Source organism: Saccopteryx leptura, chromosome 1 (assembly GCF_036850995.1).
Source record: "Saccopteryx leptura isolate mSacLep1 chromosome 1, mSacLep1_pri_phased_curated, whole genome shotgun sequence".
Classification (NCBI taxonomy): Eukaryota; Metazoa; Chordata; class Mammalia; order Chiroptera; family Emballonuridae; genus Saccopteryx; species Saccopteryx leptura.
The window spans coordinates 257,835,800-257,856,045 of NC_089503.1; the positions used below are offsets into that span (position 1 = coordinate 257,835,800).

Below are 20,246 nucleotides of genomic sequence, written 5' to 3' on the forward strand. Positions count from 1 at the left end.
GGAGGTGGAGCTGACCCTGTCTGTTCACATCTGGAGCAGATAGGCTAGCCAAAGATAACAGCAAGATCAAGAGAGGGTCAAAGCGTCTGGCATTGGGTGAGTGGGGTGGGAGGAGCAGAACTTGAGTCTGGTGCTGCTTGTTAAGGCCAGAGGTCTCTTGGAAGGAAGATCCACAGAGCCCCAAGGAGTTGGGTTGGATCCAGTATCCAAAGGGAGCAGAAGGGCTGGCTCTCAATGGCTATTGGAGTCTGAGGATTCTTGGTGGCCCCAGAGGAGGTTCCTGAGGGCCCCTGGGCAGTCAAGGGTGCTGGCTTAGGGACCCCTGTCCAACCTTGGGAACAGGCCCTGAATTGGGGCCCATGAGGCTGGTATGGGAGGACGGTGTTAAAGGAGAATGGGAGGAGGTGGATCTGGGTGCTAATGGGAGCCAGGCAGGAGCAGGGGGCAAGGAGCCTGAATCTTTGTGCTTTCTAGTGTCTCCGTCTTTGCCTGGGTGTCTGCATGTCTCTTTCTCTGTCTCGCTTTGTCTTTCTCTCCATCTTTCCATCTGTCATTCTCTCCAACTCAGTCCCTGCACCTTTCCCTTTCTGTCACTCTCCTTGCCTCCCTGACTTGGTCTCTCCTCTCAGTCTCTGGGGGCCCCGCCTAGATGATCTGGGGGCGGGCCGGGGGCGGGCCTTCTGGAGCCGCCGGGCGGGGTTAAAGGGCCGGGTCGCTGGACCGCGCGGTCAGAACCGAGGTGGCTGTACAGGTGAATCCGGATTGAGGGCCCGAGGCCGAGACCCGAGGGGTGAGTGCAACAGGAGGTAGGGAGTGGGGGTGGGTGGGTAACCTGAGCGCGTCCTGCGCTGGAACCCGAGGCGCACTGGCTGTCAAACTGACACGGAGGGTGCGAGGGTATGAGTTCTGCAGCCTCACTGATCCCCAGGACCCAGGACAGGGCTGCGTGTCTGGGACATTCAGGTTGGGGGGATATGATTGTGTCCCAGACGGTAGCTGCGTTTTGAGCGCGGGTTTTTCTGTGCGCGCCGAGGATTCCTGAGTGTACCCTTTCTGGGTGTCTTTGGTGGGCAGGGGCCTCCAGAAAACTCCAACCCCCACCGCCCAATCAGGACATCTCAGACGGATCCAAGCCCTGCCCTGTGACGCCTCCTTAGAGCTGATTGAGGCCCATGGAATTTCATTGTATTAAAAAGGAAACTGCGTCCCACCGACGGACTTTATGCTCTGCTCCGCTGCTTTCAGGCCCCCACCCCCCACCCCATGCCAGGCACAGCACTGCTGAGTGCCCCCTTATGGAAACAGAAAGCTCTCCTGGGTCCCCAGAGTTGGCTGTGATGGTTGTCTGAGGTTCTGCAGTTGATCCTAGCTGATGTTCGTTGGATGCTGGTGACAGAATGCTGTCTAGTGTCCCAGGAGCCAGGCTCTCACCCCTTGGACCAGGAGGTAGCTAGCTGTTCCTGGATCATACAAGGCAGCTGAGGCCCACCAGCTGGGGAATATCAAGCTAGAGGTGGGAGGAAGACAGGAGACAGTGGATGAGCTGGGATTTGAACAAACCAGCCTGTGTGACCCCAACATTCTGGGCACTTTCCAATGGCCCCAGTCTCTCTGTATTGCCCAGCTTGGGTTTCTAAGTGGTAATATTAGCTCTGGGCTTGTGGTTAGCGGTGACCTGGGTAGGTATCTGCAGAGGGGCTTAGATGACTCAGGAGTCATTCACAAAATAAGACCATCTCTCTTCTCTCTGGCAAGCCTTGGGACTAATTCTACAAATACTACGTGGCCAAGTAACAATACTGAATATGATGATGGCACTAATAGCAATAAGGGGTACCTTTGATCAAGGGCTTATTGTGTTTCAAACACTGAGGTGAGCACATTGAAAATGCTGTATTGTCATCACAGCTTCATGAAGTGGGTAATGTGGTTCCTGTCTTACTGAGGAGGAAATTGAGGCTCAGAGAGATACAGACACTCACCTGAGGTCACACAGCAAAGGTTTATAGAACCCTTTCTGAGTCTCACATTTAAGTGTGGCCACACTTGCTGACAGGACTCAAAGACAATTGCAGCTCTGGAATGATGTAGATTACTACTGGTGGTTTTTAAACTTCTTTTTCTGCCAGGATCTCCTACAATATGCCCAAAGCTACAGTGAGACTCTCCCCTCCCCAGGTCGATTTGTCAACTTGACCTTGCGCTCAGAACTTCCTCTGAAGTTCTTTCTCAGAACTCCAGAAATTTGGGGTAAGATCCATCTCAGCTCAGGCCTTCTGGGACCTGGCATTTTGGGAGAGTGTGAGTCTTGGGTGGGGCAGCCCTTTGGCATAGATGAGGTCAAGGAGGTGCCATGAATCAGGATGGAAACTGCCTGTCTTGACTACAGGCTTCAAAGAGTAGAGAGCAGGGCTGGGATGTGGGACAGTGGGACCAGTGTCACGTCAGGCTGCTGGTGAGGCACAGCCCCTGTGGTTCAAGGAGAGGCAGATAGGTGGTGGCCAGCAGGTCAGGGTCTCTGTTCTGCATTTCTTCTTAGGAGCCCACACACCTTGTATGACAAGTCCTCTATGGGCGGCTGGGCTAACCTGACAAACCAGAGCTCCATGGGCGTGGGCCTTGGAGCCACTGGCATTTCCATCTTCAGATAACTTGGGGCCTTAGCAGAGCAGGTGGGGCTACCTCTGCCAGGGCAGGGCTGCCGGGTGCCCTGCCTGGAGTCTGGGACGAGAGTGGGAGTTGGTGTAGAGAGAAGTGGGCATGCCAGCCTCCCACAGCATCCTGAGTGTCAGCTTTGAGTTTCTATCACTTCTATAAAATAGAAACAGTTAAAAATAGGAGTAATGGCAAAAAAAAAAAAAGGAGTAATGGCTAAATTTTGCTTGCTACCTGCTAAGCCTCATCTCACTGAAGTGACCCAAACAACCTTAACAGGTAGGTCCTAAAAAAACAAAACAACCCCCCCCCAAAAAAAACCCCAAAAAACCAGGTAGGTCCTGCAATTAGTAATCCATTTTCCATTTGGGTAAGAGTGGGGACTCAATTCACTCAAGACTGCTTTATCAGGGAGCAACAGAGTCATGATTTGAACCCAGGCATGTTTGAGTCAAAACCATATTTTTCTTTGTGTGACAGAGACAGAGAGAGACAGAGAGAGGGACAGACAGGGACAGACAGACAGGAAGGGAGAGAGATGACAGCATCAATTCTTTGTTGCCACTCCTTAGTTGTTCATTGATTACTTTCTCATATGTGCATTGACCGGGGGCTACAGCAGAGCAAGTAACCCCTTGTTCAAGCCAGTGACCTTGGACTCAAGCCAGTGAGCCCATGCTCAAGCCAATGAGCCTACACTCAAGCTGGGGACCTCAGGGTTTTGTTGAACCTGGGTCCTCCGCATCCCAGTCCGATGCTCTATCCACTGTGTCACCCCCTGGTCAGACTAAACGAAAGATAACATCCCCAAACAACTTTTAATTTTTATTTAAACAACTTTTAAAAATTCATTTTAGAGGGGAGAAAGAGAGAGAAAAAGAGAGAGAGAGAGAGAGAGAGAGAGAGAAAGAGAGAGAGAAAGGGGGGTGGAGCAGGAAGCATCAACTCCCATATGTGCCTTGACCAGACAAGTGCAGGGTTTTGAACTGGCGATCTCAGCATTCCAGGTTGACGTTTTATCCACTGTGTCACCACAGGTCAGGCCTAAACAACTTTTTATCTTTATTTATTTAAGCTGAAGTATAACATACATACAGAAAAGTGCACATTCTAGAACTTTCAGTTCTGGAGTTTTCACAAATTGAACTCACACATGTCACCAGACCCAGATCAAGAGAGGGAAAAGTGCCCATGCCCCAGAATGTGCCCCTCCTCACCAATTAAAGCATCTTAACTCTTTTTTTTTTTTACTTATTTTATTTTATTTTTTGTATTTTTCTGAAGCTGGAAACAGGGAGGCAGTCAGACAGACTCCTGCATGCGCCCAACTGGGATCCACCCAGCATGCCCACCAGGAGGCGATGCTCTGCCCATTTGGGGCGTCGCTCTGTTGCAACCAGAGCCATTCTAGTGCCTGAGGCAGAGGTCACAGAGCCATCCTCAGTGCCCAGGCCAACTTTGCTCCAATGGAGCCTCGGCTGCGGGAGGGGAAGAGAGAGACAGAGAGGAAGGAGAGGGGGAGGGGTGAAGAAGCAGATGGGCGCTTCTCCTGTGTGCCCTGGCCGGGAATCGAACCCAGGACTCCTGCACGCCAGGCTGACACTCTAACACTGAGCCAATCGGCCAGGGCCTTAACTCATTTTTTATTAATTCCAACTAATACATTTTTTTTTATGACAAAGACAGAGAGAGGGACAGATAGGGATAGACTTGAAGGGAGAGAGATAAGAAACATCAATTGTTCGTTGCAGCATGTGAGTTATTTGTTGATTGCTTTCTCATATGTGCCTTTACCAGGGGGCTCCAGCAGAGTGAGTGACCCCTTGCTCAAGCCAGTGACCTTGGGCTTTCAAGCCAGTGACCTTGGGCTTCAAGCCAATGACTTTTGTGCTCAAGCTAGTAATCATGGGGTCATGTCTATGATCCCAGGCTCAAGCCAGCAACCTTGCGCTCAAGCTGGTGAGCATGTACTCAAGCCAGAGGAGCCCACGCTCAAGCTGGCGACCTTGGAGTTTCGAGTCTGGGTCCTCTGCATCCCAATCCAACACTCTATCCACTGTTCCACTGCCTGGTCAAGCCCAACTAATTAATTTTTAAATGTTTATTTTTATTGACTTTAGAGAGAAAAGAAGGGAGAGAGAGAAAGAGAAAGACAGTAACTTCAATTGTTCCTATATGTGCACTGACTGGGGATTGAACCAGCAACCTCTGCACCTCAGGACAATGCTCCAATTGACTGAGCTATCTGGCCAGAGCTCAATGAATTAACTTTTGTTTTTTTATTGTTTTTAAGTGAGAAGGCAGGAAATAGTGAGACAGACTCCCACATGCACTCTGACAGGGATCCACCCAGCAACCCCTGTCTGGAGCTGATGATAAAATCAACCCAACTATTTTTAGTGCCTGAGGCTGACACTTGGACCAACCAACTATCCTGGCCAACACTGGAACCATTAACTGGGGGATGGTAATGGGAGAGAAGGGGAAGAGGGAGAGAAAGAGAAGCAGATGGTTTCTTCAGCTGTGTGTCCTGCCTGGGGGTCAAACCTGAAACATCCACATGCTAAGCCAATGCTCCATCCACTGAACCAACCTGCCAGGACCAGTTTATTTTTAAAGTTAAAAAATATTTTTAAATTTTTTAGAGAGAGAGATTAATTTGTTGTTTCATTTATTTGTGCATTCATTGGTTGATTCTTGTATGTGCCCTGACTAGGAATGAACCTGCAACCTTAGTGTATCAGGATGACACTCTAACCAACTGAGTTACCTGGCCAAGGCATCAGCTAATTATTTTATTTATTTATTTTTATTTTTTGCAAGAGAGAGAGAGACCAGAAGGGAGAGAGATGAGAAGCATCAACTCATAGTTGCGGGACTTCAGCTGTTCATTGATTGCTTCTCATATGTGCCTTGACTGGAGGACTCCAGCCCAACCAGTGCCCCCTTTCTCAAGCCAGAGACCTTGGGCTTCAAACCAGCAACCTTTGGGCTCAAGCCAGCGACCCCACGCTCAAGCTGGTGAGGCCGTGCTCAAGCCAGCAACCTCGGGGTTTTGAACCTGGGCCCTCTAAGTTCCAGTCCAATGCTCTATCCACTGAGCCATTGCCTGGTCAGGCAAATGAACTTTATTTTTTAAAGCCATTTTAGATTTACAGAAAAATACACTGGAAGTTCCAACACACCCTTTCAACTTTCTCCAATTCACCGTTGTTAAAGTCTCGCATTATTGTGGTGTCTTTGTTACAGTTGATGAACTTATATAGATACCTTATTATTAACTATAATAAAACCCATAGTTTATATTCGAGTTCACTCTCTGGATTGTACAGTCAACTCTTTTATTATATTATATTATATTATATTAATTATATTAATTATATTATATTATATTATATTATATTTTACTTAGTGAGAGAGAGAAAGGGATGGAGATACGGGAAAGGGAGAGAGATGAGAAACATCAACTGCTGGTTGCATCACTTTAGTTGTTCATTGATTGCTTCTCATACATACCTTGGGGGTGGGGCTCAAGCTGAGCCAGTGACCTTTTGCTGAAGCCAGCGACCTGTGGGTTGAAACCAGTAGCCATGAGAGCATGTTGATGATCCAAAGCTCAAGCTGGCAACCCTGAGCTCAGGCTGGCGAGCCTGCACTCAAGTTGGTGACTTTTAGGTTTCAAATCTGGGACATCAGTGTCCCAGGTCGATGCTTTCTCCACTGCACTATCACCGGTCAGGCAAAAAATCATTTTATTTATTAAAAACAACAACAACAGCCTGACCAGGCAGTGGCACAGTGGATAAAGCATCAAACTGGGATGCGGAGGACCCAGTTTTGAAACCTGGATGTTGTTGGCTTGAGCATGGGCTCATCTGGTTTGAGCAAGACTCACCAGCTTGAGCCCAAGGTTGCTGGCTTGAGCAAGGGGTCACTCAGTCTGCTGTAGCCCCCCTACCCCACCCTAGTCAAGGCACATATGAGAAAGCAATCAATGAACAACTAAGGTGCCTCATCTCTCTCCCTTCCTGTTTGTCTGTCCCTATCTGTCTCTCTCTGTCACTGTCACAAACAAAAACAACAGTAAGCCTGACTGCAGTTGCGCAGTGGAGTGTCAAACTGGGACGCAGAGGACTGAGGTTCGAAACCCTCGGGACACTGGCTTGAGTGCGGGCTCGCCAGCTTGAGCTGGCTTGAATCCTAAGGTTGCTGGCTTAAAGCCTAAGGTCTCTGGCTTGAGCAAGGGGTCACTCGCTCTGCTGTAGCCCCCCTATTAAGGCACATATGAGAAAGCAATCAATGAACAACCTAGGTGCCACAACGAAGAATTGATACTTGTCATCTCTCTCCCTTCCTGTCTGTCTGTCCCTATCTGTCCCTCTCTCTGTCTCTCTCTCTCTGTCTCTGCCGCAAAACAACAACAAAAAACACATGCACACACAAAAACCTAGAAAAATCAAAAGGTCCCCAGACATGAAGAGGACAGTCTCCCTTCCACTTCTACCACCAGTTTCTTCAGGCCCCTTGCAGAGGCAGCCATCATGAGAAATTTCACTTGGGTCCTCAAAGCAGTTTTTTTGTTGTTGTTGTTATTGTTGTTGTTGTTGTGTTTTTACAGAAACAAAGAGAGAGACAGAGAGAGGGATAAATAGGGACAGACAGATAGAAACAGAGAGAGACGAGAAGCATCAATCATTAGTTTTTTTGTTGCAACACCTTAGTTGTTCATTGATTGCTTTCTCATATGTGCCTTGACTGCGGGCCTTCAGTGGACCGAGCAACCCCTTGCTGGAGCCAGCAACCTTGGGTCCAAGCTGGTGAGCTTTTTGCTCAAACCAGATGAGCTTGCGCTCAAGCTGGTGACCTCGGGGTCTCAACCTGGGTCCTCTGCATCCCAGTTCAACAATCTATCCACTGCACCACCGCCTGGTCAGGCTCAAAGCAGTTTTTGTATTATTTTTGCCTTAAAGAATTAAGGCAAAATTTACCTAATATAAAGTATTTATTTTGTGTGTGTGTAACAGAGACAGAGAGAGACAGATAGAGAGAGGGTCAGATAGGGACAGACAGACAGGAAGGGAGAGAGATGAGAAACATCAGTTCTTCATTGTGGCACCTTAGTTGTTCATTGATTGCTTTCTTTCTTTTTTTTTTTTTCTGTATTTTTCTGAAGCTGGAAATGGGGAGAGACAGTCAGACAGACTCCTGCATGCACCCGACTGGGATCCACCCGGCATGCCCACCAGGGGGCGATGCTCTGCCCACCAGGGGGCGATGCTCTGCCCCTCTGGGGCGTCGCTCTGTCGTGACCAGAGCCACTCTAGCGCCTGGGGCAGAGGCCGAGGAGCCATTCCCAATGCCCGGGCCATCTTTGCTCCAGTGGAGCCTCGGCTGCAAGAGGGGAAGAGAGAGACAGAGAGGAAGGAGAAGGGGAGGGGTGGAGAAGCAGATGGGCACTTCTCCTGTGTGCCCTGGCCGGGAATCGAACCTGGGACTTCTGCACGCCAGGCCGACGCTCTACCACTGAGCCAACCGGCCAGGGCTCGATTGCTTTCTCATATGTGCCTTGACCTGGGGGGCTGCAGCAGACCGAGTGACCCCTTCCTCAAGCCAGCGACCCTGGGCTCAAACTTATGAGCCTTGCTCAAACCAGATGAGCTCATGCTCAAGCTGGCGACCTCGAGGTCTTGAACTTGAGTCTTCCACATCCCAGTTCGACACTATCCACTGCGCCACTGCCTGGTCAGGCTAAAGTAACTATTTTATTTTATTATTTATTTATTTTGGGGGGGTATTTTTCTGAAGTTGGAAACGGGGAGGCAGTCAGACAGACTCCCGCATGCGCCCAACTGGGATCCACCCGGCATGCCTACCAGGAGGCGATGCTCTGCCCATCTGGGGCGTTGCTCTGTTGCAACCAGAGCCATTCTAGCTCCTGAGGCAGAGGCCATAGAGCCATCCTCAGCGCCCAGGCCAACTTTGCTTCAATGGAGCCTTGGCTGCGGGAAGGGAAGAGAGAGACAGAGAGGAAGGAGAGGGGGAGGGGTGGAGAAGCAGATGGGCACCTCTCCTGTGTGCCCTGGCCAGGAATCGAACCTGGGACTCCTGCATGCCAGGCCGACACTCTACCACTGAGCCATCCAGCCAGGGCCTAAAGTAACTATTTTAAAATCAACAATTTAATGGCATTTGTAACATTCACAATGTTGTGTAACTGCCACCTCTATTTCATTCCCAGACATTTCCATCACACACAAAAAAGACCCTGTCCCCTGAGTAGTCACTTTCCATCCCCCCTGCCCCAGTGCCCAGCAAGCATGTATCTGCTTCCTGTCTCTATAAATTTGCTGGTTCTGGACATTTCATATCAGTGGAATCACATATGTCTGGCCTTTTGTGTGACCTTTTGTGTCTGGCTTCTTTCACTCAGGCATGACATTTTCAAGGTTCACCAATGTTTTACCACATATCAGAGTTTCATTCCATTTTGGGGCTGAATATTTCATTGTATGGATGACCACATGACATTTAACCCATTAAAGGGTTGAGGGCCATTTGGGTTGTTTCCACCTTTTGGCAATTGTGAATAGTGCTGCTATAAATATTTCTACGCAGGATCTGTTTGAATTTCTGTTTTCCATTCTTTTGGGTATATACCTAGGAGTGGAATTATTGGGTCATGATATTTAACGTTTTGAAGGACCACTGAACTGTTTCCCATAGTGGCTGTTCCACCTCAAAGCTTTTTGTAGCACCTTCTTTTGGGAAATCGGACAGAAGTGCTCTTGTTTGGGGGGCAGGGGCAACCAGCTTCAGAAAATAGACAACTTCCTAAATGCAGCCATTTATTGAGTTTCTCCCCTAAGCATCAGTTGGACTTCTTATCCCTATTTTGAAGATGAGAACACTGAGGTTCCCAGTGTGAGTGCCAGTTGGGGACCCAAAGCATGCATTCTTTCTGCTAGGAGAGAGTTGGTTATCTGTCCTGGGAAAGGCTGCAGCCCATGCCTGGCACAAGGAGGTGAGGAGGTGGGCACAGGGCTTCAGAACTGTGCTCCCTGGTCTTCCCCATTCACCCACCTCCTCATGTACTCACCCACCTGTGAGGTGGGCACAGGGCTTCACTCACTCTTTTCTCTGACCTCTCCATGGACCCACAAACCCAGAGCTGGTACCCCTTTTCCAGGGTAGACACTTTCTCTTGTTTCAATTTCTTCCCATTTCAGTCCTGCAGGAAGACAGGAGTGCTGTTATTTGGGATATCAGCTGTTTTCCTGGGTGAGGTAAGGGCCTTGCTGTGACTCCTCTCACAAGTGCCCCAATTTTCTCTGAGGGCAACTGGGAAGATGAAAGGAAATATCGTGCTCGATAATTCTTGTGTGTGTGTGTGTGTGGTGTGTGTGTGTGTGTGTGTGTGAGAGAGAGAGAGAGAGAGAGAGTGACAGAGACAGAGGGACAGATAGGGACAGGCAGACAAGAAGGAAGAGAGATGAGAAGTATCAATTCTTCATTGCAGCTCCTTAGTTGTCCATTGATTGTTTTATCATATGTGCCTTGACAGGGGGGCTACAGCAGAGCGAGTGACCCCTTGCTCAAGCCAGTGACCTTGGGCTTCAAGCCAGTGACCATAGGGTCACGTTTATGATTCCACGCTCAAGCCAGTGACCCATGCTCAAGCTGACAACCTTGGGGTTTTGAACCTGGGTCCTCCGTGTCCCAGTCCGATGCTCTATCCACTGCTCCACCGCCTGGTCAGGTGCTCGATAATTCTTTAGAGTACAAGGGAAGGGGCATGGCTGATCATGGCGGAAAATGGACTATTGAGGCAGAGCTGGGCCTGGAGGATGAGAAGGAGCCGCCATGCGCTGAGCTAGGGGGAAGGCATGACCGTTGGAGGGAGCAGCATGTGCAAAGGCTGTGAAGTAGGAATGAACTTGGCCTGTGTTTGGAGTGGCCCATGTTAAATGAACATGGCATGGGAGAAGTGTGAAGAGAGACAGGCTTGGAAGGGTCAGCAGGGACCCAGCCACACAAGACTTTGTGGTTCATGGAAAAGACTCAGAATTGTGTTCAGGCTGTAATGGGGAGCTACAGGAGGATTCTGAGTGGGGGAAGGTCATGATTTGATTTAATTTTAGGAAGATGCCTCTGGCTGCTGTGTGGAGAATGGACTGCTGGTGTGTGTGTGTGGCGGGGGAAGGATAGAACTGAGAAGGCCGGTGGGAGCATCCTGCAGTGGCGGTTTGACATGGGCTGAGATGATAGGGATGGAGAGAAATGAATGGATGTGAAAGGTGTTTAGGGCAGGCAACAGAGTGGCTGTGGGGAGAGGAGAGGATTCTGGGGGTCTGGGGATGCCCTCAGGGGGCATCCAGGAGGTGGCTGGACCCATGGGGGAGTATTTATAGCTAGACACCAAAACATGGGAGATACCTCAGAGGTGAGGTCACAGAAGCCATGGAAGGGAGTAAGGTCCTCAGGAGGTGTACACGGAGTGAGAGCAAAAGATGACACAGGGACAAGCTCTAAGAAGCCCCAACATTTAGAAATTGGGTCTGAAACTGACTGAGAAGGGGGATCCTGTGGCTGACATGAAGGGCAGGGATCAGCTCCTGAAAGGCTTTGGATGCCAGCTTGAGGGCAGTGGGGAGCAATGGAGGGCATTAGAGCAGAAGAGTGAGTGGGAGGCCTTCAGAAAGGTGACTGTGGTGGCTGAGACAGGATCCGACTGCAGCTAGGCTGCTCAGGGGTCAGAGGTGATCCACCTGGCCCCCTATTGGCTGAATATGTTGACATCCCCCTCAGGAGTCTTGGGCCTGCCAAGATGATTACTCACTGCGCCTACCCACACCCCCACACCCCCGCCACATGTCAAAAAGATCACACCAGGGTGGACCTGGAGGTCATTTTTATTTTATTTATTTTTTAGTTTTCATTTTTTTATTTTTAGATTTTATTTATTCATTTTAGAGAGAGAGAGAAGGGGGAAGGAGCAGGAAGCATCAACTCCTGTATGTGCCTTAAACAGGCAAGCCCAGGGTTTTGAACCTGCAAACTCTGTGTTCCAGGTCAATGCTTTACCCACTGTGCCACCAAAGGTCAGGCCTGGAGGTCATTTTTAATAGCCAGCTCTGTTTCAGAAAGGGAAACTGAAGCCCAGAATACACAGTCAGTCAGTGGAAGTGTTAGGATTAGAACTGAGGAGACATACCCCACCTGCTTAAGGTATGTGTGGCAGTGGGGGGGGTGTGTGTGTGTGTGATTTTAATAAGAAAGCCCCCTTGATTTTCATTCTTCACTTACTCAGGGCTCTGCCCAGATACTTCTCCCCAGAGAGGCCCTCCCGGACCACCTCAGCTAACAAAATTGCTCTCTAGCCTCTTACTCTGAGCATTAGTGTCCTGGGCCACTGAAACAAATGAGCACGGACTGAATATCCCCCCCCCCCCCCCACACACACACACAAGACAAATGTTTCTTCTCTCACAGTTCTGGAGACCAAAAGTCTGATATCCAGGTGTCAGTAGGACCACATTCCCTCTGATGGCTCTAGAGCAAGATCTTTCCTAACTCTTCCAGCTGCTGGTGGCCCCAGATATCCCTTGGCTTGTGGCCACATCACTCCAAACTCTGCTGCTGTCTTCATATAGCCTTCTCCTCCTCTGTGTGTCAAATCTCCCTCTCTCTCTCCCTCTCTCTTCAGGACACACTTGTGGTTCCAGTTAGGACCCACTTGGATCAACCAAGATAATCTCCCCTCTCAAGGTACTTAATCCCATCTGCAAAGACTTTTCCATATAAGATCTTATTCCCAGATTCCAGGAGACACTATTCAACCACTCCCCACAATTTAGCCTCCTTTACAACATGTAGCCTTTGGTGTTTTATCATGTCTGTTGATGGTCACCTCCCCTGAGGACTAGGGCCATGTCTGTCCTGCTCAACATTATATCCTCAGTGTCCAGAAAAGAGTTACACACATAGCAGGGGCTCAAAATGATTTTCCACCTGAATGCTGGAGAATGCACATATAGCCTTGGTGAAGGGCCTGGCATGTGGAAGCATTTCGACGAAGCTCAAAATTCTTTTTTTTTTTAATAGAGACAGAGAGAGAGTCAGAGAGAGGGACAGATAGGGACAGACAGACAGGAACAGAGAAAAATAAGAAGCATCAATCATCAGTTTTTCGTTGCAACATCTTAGTTGTTCATTGATTACTTTCTCATATGTGCCTTGACCGTGGGCCTTCAGCAGACTGAGAAACCCCTTGCTGGAGCCAGAGACCTTGGGTTCAAGCTAGTGGGCTTTGTGCTCAAACCAGATGAGCCTGCGCTCAAGCTGATGACCTCAGGGTCTCGAACCTGTGTCCTCTGCATCCCAGTCCAATGCTCTATCCATTGCACCACCGCCCGGTCAGGCGAAGCTCACAATTCTTTTTTTTTTTTTTGTATTTTTCTGAAGCCGGAAACGGGAGGCAGTCAGACAGACTCCCGTACGCGCCCGACCGGGATCCACCCGGCATGCCCACCAGGGGGCGATGCTCTGCCCATCTGGAGTGTTGCTCTGTCGCAACCAGAGCCGTTCTAGCGCCTGAGGCAGAGGCCACAGAGCCATCCTCAGCTCCCGGGCAAACTTTGCTCCAGTGGAGCCTTGGCTGCGGGAGGGGAAGAGAGAGACAGAGAGGAAGGAGTGGGGGGAGGGGTGGAGAAGCAGATGGGCGCTTCTCCTGTGTGCTCTGGCCGGGAATCAAACCCAGGACTCCTGCATGCCAGGCCAACGCTCTACCACTGAGCCAACTGGCCAGGGCCCACAATTCTTAATAGTAATTTCTAGCTGGCTCCATAGCATCACTGGGGAGAATCATTTTCCATCATTAAATTGGTAAACAAATAGCCTGACCAGGCAGTGGCACAGTGGATAGAGCGTCGAACTGGAATGCGGAAGACCCAGGTTCGAGACCCCGAGGTCACCAGCTTGAGCGCAGGCTCATCTGGTTTGAGCAAAAGCTCACCAGCTTGAGCCCAAGGTCACTGGCTCGAGCAAGGAGTTACTTGTTCTGCTGAAGGCCCATGGTCAAGGCACATATGAGAAAGCAATCAATGAACAACTAAGGTGTCGCAATGAAAAACTGATGATTCGTTGGCCTAGCGTGCGGAGGACCCGGGTTCGATTCCCGGCCAGGGCACACAGGAGAAGCACCCATTTGCTTCTCCACCCCTCCACCGCGCCTTCCTCTCTGTCTCTCTCTTCCCCTCCCACAGCCAAGGCTCCATTGGAGCAAAGATGGCCCGGGCGCTGGGGATGGCTCCTTGGCCACTGCCCCAGGCACTAGAGTGGCTCGACACCCTGGAGGGGCAGAGCATCGCCCCCTGGTGGGCAGAGCTTCGCCCCTGGTGGGCGTGCCGGGTGGATCCCGGTCGGGCGCATGCGGGAGTCTGTCTGACTGTCTCTCCCTGTTTCCAGCTTCAGAAAAATGCAAAACAAAACAAAACAAAACAAAACTGATGATTGATGCTTCTCATCTTTCTTTGTTCCTGTCTGTCTGTCCCTATCTATCCCTCTCTCTGACTCTCTCTGTCTCTGTAAAAAAAAAAAAAAAAAAAAAAAAAATAGGTAAAGAAATAAATACAGCTACTTCCTGTTGAGCGCATCACCTGGAACTGCTCGAGCAAGAGGCAGCCTGACTGCACCTCAGCGTGCCCAGTTCCAAGCATCTGCCTGGGACTTGGGACTTGAAGCTCTCTGTGCTTTATTTTGGGAGGCTGCCTACTCCCTATCCCTACCCCTACCTGACATTTTAGGGGGCAGATCACCCACAACAAGCAGTCTGTATTTTTAAAAAGGTTTTAAATTGTGATAAAATACACATAAAATTTACTATCTTAACCATTTTAAAGGTACAGTTCAGTAGCATTAAGTACATTCACATTACACAACCATTACCACCATTCCAGACTGAAACTCTGACCCATTAAACATTAAACACTCATTCCCCATACCCCTCTCCCCAGCCCTTGGCACCACCACTCTACTTTCTGTCTTTAGCAATCTATTATCGGGGCCTCATATAAGTGGAATTACATAGTATTTGTTTTTTTGTGTCTGGCTTATTTCATTAAACACAATGTCCTCAAGGTTCATTCATGTTTAGAGTGTGTCAGAATTTCCTTTGTAAGGCTGAATAATATTTCATTGTATGGATATACCCAATTTTGTTTATCTATTCATCAATCCATGGGCACCTGGATGGCTTCCACCTTTTGACCATCATGAATATGCTGCTATAGACATGAATATTTGAGTCCTTCCTTCTACTTCTTTTGGATATCTATCCAGAAATGGGATTGCTAGAACATATGGTAACTGTGTTTAGTTTCTTTTGAGGGACTCCCATGCTGTTTCCACTGACAATGCATATAGATTTTTATTTCTCCACTTGCCAACACTTATTATTTTTTTATATTAACCATCCTAACAAGTGATCGTGTCATCTTCACTTTAAACCAGACCATCCCAGTGGGCTTCTCTAAAGTTTGTGATGATCCAGCCAGGATGCAGTGACCAATAGAAACTTCATGTCTTCTGTATGGTTGATGTGGTTGGACGTCAGCTGGTGGAAGAGCCTGTGAGTCTGAGGCCCTAGTGGGGGCACCACTGGGTGGGGTAGGTGGAGATCGAGGCTCAGTGAAGACCTGGAGTGCAAGGTTTCTTTATCTGTGTTGCCCAAGGAGGCAGAAGCATAAGGGGAACCCTTGGCTGGTAGGACTGGCTGAGGACAGGACTCACCATCTTCAGGAAATCTCCTTGGCATTGTCTGACATCTGTGGGTTCTCAATGTGAAGGTGATTGAGGTTGATTTCCAGTGGCCTCTGCCAACTCCCGTCTCCCTTGAGCTGGGGGAACTGAACTTGAGTTGTCTGAAAAATGTAGCGACTGATATGACCTCCCACCAAGGACTGCTTTAAGATTCTATGAGAGGGCATGAACATCCCTGAGCGTGGGGCACAGCACGTAGTGAGGGCTCAGTACCAGTCACTGTGTGACTGATATTATTGTTGCTCACCAATTTTGTTTTGATTTCTTCAGGAGCTGACCCTAGATCAAGGATTTGAGTGCAAGTAGTTTATCTGGGAAATGTTCACAGAAAAAGCCAGTAAAAAAAAAAAAAAAAGGAAATGAACCCAAAAGAATTGAGAACAGGGACTCAAATAAATGTATGTTCATGCAGGTTCACAGCAGCATGTGTCCCAATAGGCTAAAGGTGGAAACATCTGAGATGTCCATTAACAGATGAATGAATAAATTGTGATATGGCCTTACAATGGAATGTCACTCAGCAGGAGTGAGGCACTACTAGTGAAACATGCTACAATGTGTATGACCTTGAAAACATCACGCTGAGTGAGAGAAGCCAGACAGAAAAGGTCACACAGAGTATGAGTCCATTGATAAGAAATGTCCAGAACAGGCAGATTCATAGAGACAGAAAGGAGATTAGTGGTTGCCAGGGGTTGTGGGGGAATGCGGAGTGACTACTAATGGCGTTCAGTCTCCTTTTGGGGTGATGAAAACATTTTGGGACTAGATAGAGGTGATCATTGCAAAACAGTGTGAATGTATTAGGTGCTACTGTATTGTACACTCTAGAATGGTTCATTCTATGTGGTGGTACACTCAACCTCAATTTAAAGAAGGAGGAGAAAGAGAAAGTAGGAAGAAGGAAATGAAGCATTTAATAGAGAAATTCTCTATTTTGGACAGCTGGAGTTTCATTCCATTGGTAGTGCATGTGGAACCCACACCTCAGTGTCCTTGCACCCGAGGAGAGAAGGCATTAAAGTACAGTGTGTCCGTCAAGTCATGGTGCACTTTTGACCAGTCACAGGAAAGCAACAAAAGACGATAGAAATGTGAAATCTGCACCAAATAAAAGGAAAACTCTCCCAGTTTTATACCAATTCAGTGCAGTTCGATGTGGGCTCACACACAGATTTTTTAGGGCTCCTTAGGTAGCTATCCTGTATAGCCTCTACAGACTCGTCACTGACTGATGACCTACCAGATCAGGGTTTCTCCACCAAACTGCCGGTTTCCTTCAACTGCTTATCCCACTGAGTAATGTTATTCCTATGTGGTGGCGCTTCGTTATAAACATGCCGATATTCACGTTGCACTTTGGTCACAGATTCGAATTTAGCGAGCCACAGAACACACTGAACTTTCCTCTGTACCATCCACATCTCGACTGGCATGGCTGTGGGCTGCTCCGCTGTATACACAGTGTTACCTCATCATCTGCACATGTGCACATGCTGCCACATCATCCTACAGAATCTGGGAGGGTTTTCCTTTTATTTGGTGCAGATTTCACATTTCTATCGTCTTTTGTTGCTTTCCTGTGACTGGTCAAAAGTGCACCATGACTTTACGGACACACTGTATTTTTACAGCAATGCTCATCAGTCACTGAAGAGAGCTGCTTTTGGGGCAGGGTGTGTCTTCATTTTCTAGCACTCTGGCTACCCATGGGGACAGAGAAGTCAGGAGGGATGCCCTGCCAAGTGAAGGCTGAGGGCACATGGTGGGGCATTGGTGCATCCATCTGGTCAGCTGTCTGGAGGTCACTTTGGGGCAGGAGAGATTTGTCCCTGTGGTTTCTGGGGCTCACATATATTGAGTGCCAGTATGCTTGGCCTACTGTGTGCCAAGCATACTATGCTTGAATCCACAGGTACGGTGGGTATGGCACACATGTGGCTGGAGGGAGGTTCCCATCTGTGTTGATCACTACTCCATGTGTTTTCGCAGGATGCTGCCCATCACAGAACATCTGCTGTGCCTTCTGGGACTGGAGAAAACCACCTTCCGCTTGTATGCAGTGTCTGTGCTCCTGCTCTCCCTGCTCTTTTTCCTCTTCCGCCTGTTGCTACGGTTCCTGAAATTCTGTTGGCACTTCTACGTCACCTGCCGACGGCTGCGCTGCTTCCCCCAGCCACCCCGGCGCAATTGGCTGCTGGGCCACCTGGGCATGGTGTGTGTGGGCTGGGTAGGGCTGGTCATATCCCAGGTATTCAGGGAGTCTGACAGACTACTGCCTTCCCACATCCCACCAAGAATCTGGTTGAAGCCATGAACAGACTCATTTTATAGGATATGAGACTGAGGCTCAGAGAGGGCAAGCAGTTTGCCCAAGGTTACACAGCTGGAATGAGGCAGAGCTTACTCCAACATTTTCTCTGTAATTCCTGGCGATTGCTATACCTTTCATACGACATATACTATATCCTATGATATAATAAGACATGATATATTCAGAATACAGGCACCAATGCCTTTGCAGTTTATCAGGTTCTAGGACCCTGATGGGGGATGAGGGGCGCATGCTCCTGATAGATATTGTTGCTCCATCCCCAACGCCAATATGGTTCTCTCTCCCTCTTTAATGCTGTGGTCATAGGTCAGAGCTTCAAACTTTTCTTTGTATTTCTTTTCTTATTTCACATGTATGTGTCAAGTAGTATTCCAGGCAATTTACAAATATTAACTCTTTCAGTCCTCCTGATAATCCTAGGAGGTAGGTCCCATGACTATCCTCATTTTGCATTTGAGAATACTGAGGCTCAGAGAGCATAAGAAGCTAGCTCTTGGTTACACAGCTTGTGAGTGTCTGGCTCCAGTGTCCCCGTGCTTAGCTCTCTTCCTTCTGCTAACTCTAGTTTCTGGATAAGAAAGGCTGGACTTTTCTAGAAAGGCTTCAGAGGTCAGGGGAGAGAAAAGCAGACTCCTGAGGGCACAGAGGCACCATGCTGAGTGCGGAAGTGGACTTTGGAGAAGCCGTTCAGGGCAGCCTTCATCAGTGTTGACTTGATGTCCTTAACTACACCATCTACTGCCTGTGTGACCTTGAGCAAGCTCCTTCACCCAGTGTCTCAGTTTCCCCACTTGCAATGCTGGGACTGTAATCATTCCTAGTAACCTCATGGAATTGTTTTGACAATTCCTGCAGTCATGTTGGACCCGACTTGCCACGAAGCCTACCACACAGTGGTGGATATATATGCTCAACTCCTGGTCCTGCAGAGACAGGAAATAGCAAGTGATTCTAGAAATATTTTAGATACTGCTTAGAGGGAGTGTCTCAGAAGGAATGGGAGATGCATTTCCACTCAATAATGGAAAGAACATTTATTTTACTTAGTTTTTGGAATTATTCCCCTGGAACCAGCAGCCACCAAGTTTTGCCTGTTTGTGCCGGAATCCCATCCTCTCACCCCTGCTCAGGCCTCATCCTCCCCCTGAGGGACCATGGTCCAGCCTCCTCCCTGGGCTGCTGCCTCCAGTCTCACCTCTTCAGTTTGTCCCCTATCCTGCCCCTAGAAGAATTCTTTTTTAAAAAACCAGTATATTTTTAAAAATTAATAAATTGATTATTTTTAACTTTTATTTTATTGATTTGAGAGAGAGAGGAATGGGAGAGAGACAGGAACATCAATCTATTCCTGTATGTGCCCTGATTGGGAATTGAATGGGCAACCTCTGTTCTTCTGGATGATGCTCTAACCAACTGAGCCATCTGGCCAAGGCATAGAAGGATTTTGAATCCGGCCATGTCCCTTCCCTGCTCACACACCCTCTATGGATCCCCATTGCTGTCTGGGGAAAGTCCCAGGTCCTCAGATAGTGTTCAAGACCCTTTCAACTTAGACCCCTACCCTCCTTAACTGTTCCACCATCATCCCTAGCCCCACGGAATGACTTCCTGTTCCCGTAACAAGACTCCCACTTTGCCCCTTCATGGCCTTTGCTGCAACTTTACTCTCTGCCCAGAATATCCTTCTCTGTTAGATGAACTCCTACTCATCTTTCATACTATATCTCCAGTGCCTTTACTCCAGAAAGCGCTCTGGTTTGGATAGTGGTCCTAGAGATAATAGCCAGGTCCTGGCACCCCAGGCAACTGACCAGGGCCAATTCTGAAGTCAAGCCTTGACCTTGTGGACCCAGCCGACCTCCCTGGGTCATGAGACCTGGGTAAGGCCATGATGTCCCTTGAGTGTGAATAGTCTCAAGGCTGATCCTGATACAGAAGGAGACATTGGAGCCAGAGAGGAATCATTTGTTCATTTATTCATTCAATAATTGCTGGGCCCTACACTGGCCAGGCACTGGGTTAGGCCCCTTCATATCTGAGCTTTCCCTTAATTCTCACAGCCTGTGAAGTAGAAATAGATTTTCCCTTTTTATGGATTTGATCTTTGGGGCTCAGAGAGGTTAAGTGACTTGCCCAAGCTCACACAATAGCTCGTGGTAGATTTGAGTTTAGATCTGTTGACATTGAGCCTGAAATACTTCAGCTTCATAGAATGTGCTGGTTCAGAGGAGGCATTTTGGAACAGGGTGGCCTGTCTTAAAATCCTGGCTCTGCCACAATGGCAGATGGTGCCAGTGTCTGTCCACATCCTCTGGGCCCACTTTTGGGTGCAATGGCCTGACTCCTGCTGCCAGCACTCATGTTCTAGGGTTTCTCCAGCATCTGGAGCCCGCTCTGCTGTCTGTACTGCAAGCTTGAGAGTGAAAGCCCTCAGCCAATG

At 48.7% G+C, this 20,246-nt stretch overlaps 1 protein-coding gene across 3 annotated transcripts in view; it reads left to right on the plus strand.

Moving 5' to 3' along the window:
- Window positions 1-698: 698 nt before the first annotated feature.
- Window positions 699-20,246, plus strand: part of CYP4F22 (cytochrome P450 family 4 subfamily F member 22) — a 43,759-nt gene continuing 24,211 nt past the window's right edge. Inside the window, exons 1-3 of one of the 3 annotated variants that reach the window (XM_066348398.1) lie at window positions 722-790; window positions 15,163-15,318; window positions 17,464-17,686. In XM_066348398.1, coding sequence (XP_066204495.1) covers window positions 17,465-17,686 — 222 coding nt within the window. In that variant the 5' untranslated portion in view covers window positions 722-790; window positions 15,163-15,318; window position 17,464. Of the gene's footprint in view, window positions 791-9,896; window positions 9,939-15,162; window positions 15,319-17,463; window positions 17,687-20,246 lie in introns of those variants that run through there. The other 2 variants (XM_066348387.1, XM_066348407.1) reach the window with 2 other exon arrangements.